General features: G+C 43.9%; 1 protein-coding gene across 1 annotated transcript in view; it reads right to left on the minus strand.

Moving 5' to 3' along the window:
• Positions 1 to 491: 491 nt before the first annotated feature.
• Positions 492 to 9143, minus strand: part of LOC103800149 (serine/threonine-protein kinase WNK1-like) — a gene marked incomplete at both ends in the record, with an annotated part of 63093 nt that continues 54441 nt past the window's right edge. The window contains 7 exons of the mRNA XM_009072515.1: positions 492 to 563; positions 1762 to 1956; positions 3045 to 3247; positions 4141 to 4763; positions 5295 to 5371; positions 6827 to 6896; positions 7575 to 7661. Coding sequence (XP_009070763.1) covers positions 492 to 563; positions 1762 to 1956; positions 3045 to 3247; positions 4141 to 4763; positions 5295 to 5371; positions 6827 to 6896; positions 7575 to 7661 — 1327 coding nt within the window. The remainder of the gene's footprint in view (positions 564 to 1761; positions 1957 to 3044; positions 3248 to 4140; positions 4764 to 5294; positions 5372 to 6826; positions 6897 to 7574; positions 7662 to 9143) is intronic.

Consider the following 9143-nt stretch of genomic DNA (forward strand, 5'->3'; position numbering starts at 1 on the left):
GACAGGGCACACACTGCTGGGGCTGGGCACACTGCCCCCATCACTTACTGCAGTGTCCAGCAGAGCAATCATTTGGAAAACAGATCTTCCTCACCCTGCCACTAGAAAAACTACCTCTCCCCCGAGTCTTGGGTCATCTGTCCTACGCTGAAGCAAAAGTACTGAGGCAGGCCAGAAGAAAATGCCCACACCCCCACACCTTGCTAACTCTGCCCTGTTCCAAAACTTCCCACTAAAGGTCTAGAGAAAAATGAGTGCTTGTTACCATGGATTTAAGAACAGAGAATACTTAACACGAGAACCCAAACTTCTAAAAGTGTGCTAAGAGCAGTTCAGCTGAGCCATGGGATGGGAAGGAATACAAGGTGGCAGATGAGAATGGGATGCATGAAACAGATCCAAGCAGCAGAAACAAAAACCAAAAAGACAAAACAAAAAACAGACAAGGAAGGAGTAAAGGTGTTACACACAAAGAGCCAAGCAGGGCGTACTCAGAAATCGGGTCCTCCTGCCACCAGGCTTGAAGGTCACTCTCTCAGATGCACAGTTAAACTTCGCACAGCCTGTGAGAAAACAAAACAGCAAGAACAGAGAAAGGAGAAGAGACAGAACACCACTACAAGATGTTAGCAACTCGAGGTTGGAAGGGTGAAATGCATTAACGTGACACACAAGAATAAGTCTCAAAGTGTGGACCAAAGAGTACACAGACAATATACGGAGCGAAGAGACTCCAACACTTCCAGACATTAGGCCAAGTTTGCAGTGTTACTCCCCAGGACATAACCCAACAATAAGGTTGCAATCTATAGGAAAGCCAAATCCTGGCAAAACTATCCAATCATGAAACAGTACTCCACGATTCTAAGACAGAGGAGATGACTCAAGTAGCTCCAAAATACTTGAAACAGTTCATTTAAAAACCCTCTGTAGAAAATTCTTCCATAAAGTGTTTCCATTTTCTTCTGTACTTCTCCAGTTTCAGCAAAAACACACATTAGAATTGATGTATTCAATCAGTCTGTGGCAAAGCCTTTCAAACAGATGTGCAAAGGGTGAAAAAAATGGAACAGCTAAGTTCAAAGTAGTAAAGGAATCATCCCCTCAAGCAAGCTGAAGAGCCCTCCCTACTGACTAAGTCAGAGCTGTGCCTGAGAAACTATGCAATCATGTACTAATCACAAGCAATCCACAGCCTGAGTAACTTCAGGAAACAATTTACTACTCCCACCATTTCATCCTCCTACACTAACTCTTCCCTCCAGGATAATGCTTTAACTCACAATTGAGGAGTATCAACCTTTTATACCTTTTACTGTTCAAAAGTCCACTGACAGAGCCAGCCAAAGCAGTTTGGAAGCCTAAAAGGACTCCAAATCTTCAGAAATTTCCTACCATTTCAGTTATCTGCTAACATCAAATCTGCTCTGCCCCTTCCTTAGTCTCCCTTCTCATTCCAAACCCCCATTCTCATCTGCCAATACCTCTCCCCAGGCCAGCAGAGCATTGCTTGCCACCCCCACCACACTGCACTCTGGTACTGCCCTTGAGCCTTTCCTCACAGCAGACAAGACCACCTCACACTTCCCCTGTGTGAGAAGCTAGAAATCTAGTTGCATAAAAACATCCTTAGCAGCCTCCATGTGTAAACTGACTCCAAAACTAATTTACAGCAGGTATTAGAAGCAAGTACCAGGAAGGTGATTCATTCCCCAGTAACAATGGGACAAGACTGGACAGCAAGGCCCTGCCAAGCCTTACCTTGGCCCGGTGCCGAAAGGCTTGGTACTGACAGGGCACCGTCACTGGTAAAGGCAGAGTAGAGATTTTCACTAGAAGGTGAAGGTTTGAGGGGCTGTAACAAATGGTTCTGCCCAGTCTCTGGCACACCACCAGGAGGATGAAGGGTCTGCTGAGGGGTCAAGACTGATGGTGCACTTTGAGCTGATAGGTTGCCTAGAAGAAAAAGGAAGGCAAAAAGTTGTTCAACATTTTGGTTCCCCCCCATCATTTTCAAAGCTTCTGTCATTGTTCCCAAGGGGCAGGGGCAGAAAGAGAGGAGAGTTTGACTGGAACAGTTATGAATGGAAGAAAAGGACATCACCCTCTGGTCAAGCCTGACAATCCAGGCAAGAGAGGGACAGGCAGGAGAACTACCTCAGTTTCTGAGAAAGCAGTAAGACTAGAAAAATTAAGCTTTAAGACAACTCTGTGCTAGCTCATTGTGACATTCTCACACAGAGCTCCCACATCAGGTAACAAAACAGGATGGCTGGACACACACTGCAGCGTGACGTGGAACTTCCAGAGTGAATGTGCAAGAAGCAGTAACAAATATTTCTGCTTGCAGTGTTGGCCCTCTGGTACTGTTTACTCATGTCACAGACTTGAGGGACATCTACAATTACCCATCAGGCACGTCACCCCATCAGTAACAGAACTATTTTCTGAGCTCTGTTACTACAGAAGAAGGTTTCAGTAAGAAGGGAAGCCTTGACAACTGACACTGATTCTCAATTTGTAAGTACAAAAAAATCTGCAACTCCATAAAACCCCCAGATGACTACTTAAACATCCACCAGCTGTGACTAAGTTTCTGCAGAGTAAGGACATCAGTAACCCCATGCTCGAGTGGTACTAAAGAAGCAAATAACGAGGTGTCCAAAGATGAAGATCCTCATTCTGCAAAGGAAGTTTCAGGAGGCAACAAGAGCAGCTTCTCTTCAAAAAGGAAAGTGTTTCCTTATACTGTCAATCTACACTTTTCTTCCTAGTCAGAGCCTGATGACTAATGTCTAAAAAACACATCTTTCAAACTGCTCTGACAGAACCATGTAACAGTATCTTTCAGTGGACTGAAATAGTCACAAGCAAGACTACCAAATAGCAAAAGTCATTCCAAAAGTGATAAAGAAATAGAACCAGTGGAAGAACTGGCACACACCCCCCTAAAAGAAGAGACACAGAGAGACAGACACTTATCTCAGAATGGGAGATGGTACCTTGTCTGTTTTATCTACTAAAAATATGCACCAAAGTCTTACCTGATAGCTGAGGGCTTTTATGTCCCTGGGAGCTGCTACGACTGGACTTGCTGCTTTTTCCTTTAGTAGGTCGTCTCCTCCTCCCTGAAAGGGGTGCAGCTGGGGGAATAATTACTGCAGGTGGAGCCTTTCCCAACTTCATGTACAATGACTCAATCTCCTGTTTCTGGCGACTCTGCAGCTCCTGGATCTCTTTAAGGTGCCTAACAAGTTGCAAAAGAGTATGACTTTAGAAAATTATATTTATATACACACATACATACAATTCCCCTCCTCCTGTCAAGCCTGACCAGCTTCTTTGGTCAAACTCTCAAACATTTAATAAAGGGGGAAACAAATCTTTTCCATGAATAGCCACTGAACACACATGGCAGAACACTTGCCATTTTTCGGTGTGCTCTAGCCCTGGCTAGAATTCCAACACAAAGTTCCCAACACTGTAATCATAAAACCAGGATAAACAGAAGTATCAAAATAGCATTAAAATGCTACAGGAATAGCTAGATTACTCATTTTCTGAGACATCTGGCCTTGGAGACCTCTACACTGGCACTGCCTTACATTTTGTTTCAGAGCAGTTGCATACACAAGATTTAGGGCCAGCTGCCCTAAAAAAAGTTCAACTTCCAGTATAAACAAATTAGCAGGTCACATTGCTTGACTTCTAAGGTTTTCTTCTAAGCCTACAGGGATTCTTTAGAAATGTCAGAAATGTATATTAGAAATGCAGATATTTGTGTCACTTTCAAACAAGACACCCTGATCCCCAGTAACCAGTAAACCTCAGAGAGATGCCAAATGTAGCTCACATCTGCAGTCTTACCCACAGTGCAGCAGTCCAGCTACATACAACAAGGTTACAGGTTAGAAAATTAAGCACAGCAAACATGTATATTCCTTTTTTGTTGTAACTGTGTACTGGTTTCCTTTTTCACTTCCCACATAGACACTTGCGACGGCTCCTGACACTTAGTGAGGATTGAGCCTTTTCAAGCAGTTTACCTTCATTCTTTGTGAAAAGAAAAGTTACAGGTGAAACTGATACAGATCCTGTTACATATATTTCATACACAAGCACACAAAAAACCAGCCTTACTTCTCTCGTAACCGACGGAGTTCTGACTTCAAGTCTTCATCTTCAATATCCGACTCATTGTCGCTGCTCATGTAGGAGGAGTTGAAGGAGTTGCTAAGGCTCTGAACGGGGAGGCTGATCTTTGAGCCCAGGTGCTGGAGAGAGTCTGGGCTCCCGGAGCCATCGTCCAAATCCTTAGCCATCCCACTCAAGAAGGCAGCCTCTGGCTCCGAGGACGGACCGTTCATGTGCGGGGACTGCCTCGACGCCGACTCCTTCTTCGGAGCTGCGGCCGAAGAAGCGACTTGTTCCAAACCCACAGAGAGGGGAAGAGTCACTGGCTCTCTCTCTGCACAGCTGACCTCATCCTGAGCCTTTGACACAGAAAAGCGTCCCACTTGATCCGTCGTCGTCGTCACCTGGAAGCGCCCGACCTTGGTGGCCTGACCAACGTCCACCGGCAACGGCGGCACGGGAACCACCTCCTGGGCCGCGCTCCTCCGGCCCTCCGCCTGCCTCACCAGTGTGCTCTCTGGGCTGCTGCCAGAAAGAGATGAAGAATCACTGGAGCTGCTTTCAAACTGCACTGGCTTCGTTTCAGGTTTGTCACCCTCTTTTAGCACATCATCCACTGCCATAGACACCTAGAATAGAAACACAACCATGCAGACTCTCAGTTTTTCCTTACAAGATGCTTTTGTTTGCCTTAATAGTAAGATCCATCTGAGAGGGGAAAATAACTCATTTCCCTGGTATGCCACAAAGCAAGCTGCTGCTTCCCTCCAAGCAACACACTGCCACAAAACAGCACTTCTGAGCAACCTGGAGGATCAATTCCAAGACACACAGCAGCCAGATGGGGTTTCCTTCACCAACAAGACACAATACAGTAAATATCCCAGCACTGCTACCAAAAAGCAGCTAACATTCCAAGACCAAGGCCAATAGCTAAGGCCTGACAAGACAAAATGCTGTATTCACATTTCTACACCTGCACAGACTAGTGTGATCTCTGCCCTGAATGAAAACAGCATCTGCACAAAGCACAGCATTCCAAAGCTCCACAGGCACATTCCATCCCAACAGCAGAGTCCAGCACTAGGCACACTGAGCTGGCACTGGGCAGGAACTGCTCAGAGATCCTGTATCGACAGCCAAAGGAGTTTAACACCTACCTGAAAGCGTCCCATCTTCACACTGCCTCCAGCTGAGGCAGCCACACAGCTGCTCCCTCCTTCAGATGATGCTGGAGCTAAGGAAAAGGAGAATGGGATAAGAAGAAAATGAGCAAAAAATTATTTGAACTCCAACCATTTCTTTATATCTACTTTCAACTCAACTATCCATTAACTCCTAACAGGCCTTTGGATCCATAGCACAAAGCTTCCCTGCACACTGCCTTGGCTGAAAAGTGCACTCCCAGGTCACAGCAAAACAAAGCACATTGTTTTCAGACAGGGATGGGAAACAGACAAATAAACAGCAGAACTGAAATTTATGCAAGAGAAAGCTATTCAGCTTCAATAGCCACACTGGCTACCTAAATTTCACAAACACTGGGGACAATTTATGAACAGAACAGTGGCAAATTGAAGAAATGCTATGAACCACAGACTGCTTGGAGTCAATCCGAAGCTTTCAGGGCTGGATTCTCACATGTCAGCCCCTAGTTTTGTTGCTCTGTGCACTGGCATTCTAAGGTTACAAAGCTGAAAAATAACATTCTATTTTTAAATCAGTTTGCTCTGTTTATGAAGCAACTTCCCAGTTTGTTTGCTTTTACCTTCTAAACTTTAATAGACAAAAACCAACTCATTTTATAGCAGACTAATGGTTTCTACAGTATAGTTCACTATCACCACACCAAAATGGGAATATTTTATTTTCCTAGCAGTTTTGTTAGCTTCTGAAGGTTTGTCACTGAACTTTAGGGGCACATGCAAGTTAAACAGTGTTTAATAAATAGTTCAAGAAATAATTTTCATCATCACATCAACAGCTTCTTTTAAAAATGGAGGATTTCAAAAACTAAAACAATCAGGGGAATGACAGGAGAGTCAGTGGTTGGATTCCCCTCAACAATTGAATTAATTTAGATTTAAAGTCATTGATCATTCAGACTTCTGTTGTTGACCACCCAGTCACCCTTCACTTGTTCTAAAGCAGCCAGAAGGAAGTCTGGTTTTCCTACTACCTTTCTTAAATCTTTAGTAGTTTAACTTTCATTTTTCTATTTAAACAAAAGGAAACACTCTGAGGTTAGGAAGAGTTATCCTAGGAGTAGAACAGAGCGTGAGGAAGCAAAATGAGAAGTTTTACTGTTGTTGCTGGGAACACGACACATGACAGAAAACAGTTCCTTCAAACTTGCTGTTGTTGCTGGGAACACAACACATGACAGAAAACAGTTCCTTCAAATCCTGAAGCTGAACCTTAGCAGCACAGTGGAGACTCTTTGTGAGCCTCAATTTAGAATCCTGGACAGCTTTATATCCTAGATGAGTTACTGCACCAGGTATCACCTCCCTCCCCTGGCCTACAGGGGGAAATATTAGCCTACTTACTGGAGGCTAATACAATACCCTTAAGGAACTCCCATTGCATGACTTCCTAAAAAAGGCTCTAACCTTCCAAGCCACTAGTCTGTTCAATGTTGAATTCTATCTCCATGCTGAGAAACCACCTAAAATAATCAGAGCTGTCTTACCCTCCTTGGGAGCCTGTGCTGCTGCAGACACCAGCCCTGTAACCGTTGTAGATGCTACTGAGGGCACAGACTGCAGGTGCAAGGGGGAGAACAAAACAGAACTCAGTTAAAAGAAACAGCAGTTTGACTGAACTCCAACAAACCCAAAATGCTGCGTTAAGACATAATATCTTTTTTATGATGGGGACAAAGTATGACCCAAGAAAAGACAAACACGAGAGTTTTTGCTCTCCAAAGCAAGCAAGATCAGGAGAGATTCTGCAGGCCTTCCAACCCCCAGGCTGTGAGCACAGCATCCCCTCTGACTGTGCAGAAGGAATCCATAAGTAGCTGTTTGGACATCACAGCATCGATCATTGGCTTCATTTAGTATCAAAGTTCATTACCACAGTCTTTTTAATTAAATTTCAGATCCACCCTTTGAACACCCCTCCCAAATTAAGACTGGCATACCACATATGGCTTGTTTACTGCTCTTCTCCCTTATTCCACAGTCACCTTCCCTTCTAGTTTGGTGACACCCATGATGTCACCAGAAAAGCTGGAATAAGAACCAATACCAAAAACCAGCCTCAGGAAATTACATCAGCTACTGCAACATCCAGATATTTTCCTATTTTGCTTGACTCAGTCCCACACACTGCAAGATGACTTTTCATTTTTAAAAGTCTCACTACTGGTATAGTGACATTACAGGCAGTGACCTATGAGCACAACCTTGAGAAAACACTGAACATTGCAAACATACACAGGCAGGAGCAGATGTCACTGGAACAGTCTCTGGACTAAGAGTTCTTCTCAGCTGAGCATCCAGATCTTCCAGTGGCTGTTGGGACTGAGAAAGAAAAAAGTAAAAACCTGTCCCAGCTCAAGAAAAATACATCACACTTGAGAAACAGCCATATCTAATACTAAAATTTAAGGCAGTCAGGACAGCTTCCCTATTTCTACCATGTTTCCTTACTACATGTTTGTATTTAACATGCATAGCACAGTAAGACTGGAAGCAATTTAAGCAATGTATTTGTTTAAAAAACAAAACAGAAAAATGAACCAAAACTTCAAAAAACAAAAGCAAACCAATAAGAGACAAAACCCTCACCAACAGCACCCAGACCCAAACAACAACCCCCCCGAAATACTATACAACTCTCATTATTTATGCTCACAAGTAGATATTTGCTTCAAGTAAAAAAAGAGCTATTAGAATGCTCAGGAAATAAAAGATTTCCTTATGGAACAAGGGCAATAACATGAAGCCTGAAAAACTAATCTAAATACACTTATAAAGGCAATTAAGGAATAAATAGAACAGGTATTTAAGACTGGAACAAACTGCTCAAAACTGGCCTTGGGCTGACACTGACATGGTCTGCAAATTATGAGTCTGGGACTGAGGAAAGGAAGAAAAAGATCAGCTGTGTAATGAGTTCCTGACAGAGGCAGTGTGGAAGGCAAGCCACTTTAAGACAAGCCAGTAATTTTCCAGATAGTATTATGTGATAGCAGAAAATGCTCTTAACAGTCAATTAGATTTGATCCAGTTGGTCTCATCCAATTTTGTCTCACTCCTAGACAAGCCTTAAGAGTTCAAATGAGAAGTAAATTTAGGCATGTTGTTTGCAAAGGATGAGTTAAGGGATCTATATTTGTGTCTTTGCTGTACCACAAATCCTGCCAGAAATACCTATAACAAACAGAAAGAAACCTTTTGCACTGGGACCGTGGCTGAGTCACACAAGTGGCCACAAGTGCTTTTGAGTTTGGAGGAAAATATTACTAATACTCCCACGGTAGAAGAGGATCAGGTTTGAGACCATCTCAGGAAGCTGAATGTGCCTAAGTCCATGGGTCCTGATGAGTATCGTCCTCAGGTCCTGAGGGAACCAGTGGATGAAGTTGCTAAGCCACTACCTATAATTTTCCAGAAATCCTGGCAGTCAGGTGAAGTCCCCGACGACTGGGAAAAGGAAACATAACCTCATTTTCAAAAAAGGGAAAGCAGAAGAACCAGGGAACTATCGACCAGTCAGTCTCACCTCTGTGCCTGGCAAGGCCATGGAGCAGATTCTCCTGGAAGCTCTGCTTAGGCACGTGAAAAGCAAAGAGGTGACTGGTAATAACCAGCTTGGCTTCACCAGGGGCAAGTCATGCCTGATGAATGTGCTGTCCTTCTAGGATCACAGAAACCACCTGGTTGGAAGAGACCTCAAAGATCATCGAGTCCAACCCTACTGTGGTTACTAGACCATGGCACCAAGTGCCACATCCAGTCTCAGCTTGAAAACCTCCAGGGATGGTGAATCCACCACCTCCC

This window comes from Acanthisitta chloris, unplaced genomic scaffold (genome assembly GCF_000695815.1).
Source record: "Acanthisitta chloris isolate BGI_N310 unplaced genomic scaffold, ASM69581v1 scaffold4254, whole genome shotgun sequence".
NCBI lineage: Eukaryota > Metazoa > Chordata > Aves > Passeriformes > Acanthisittidae > Acanthisitta > Acanthisitta chloris.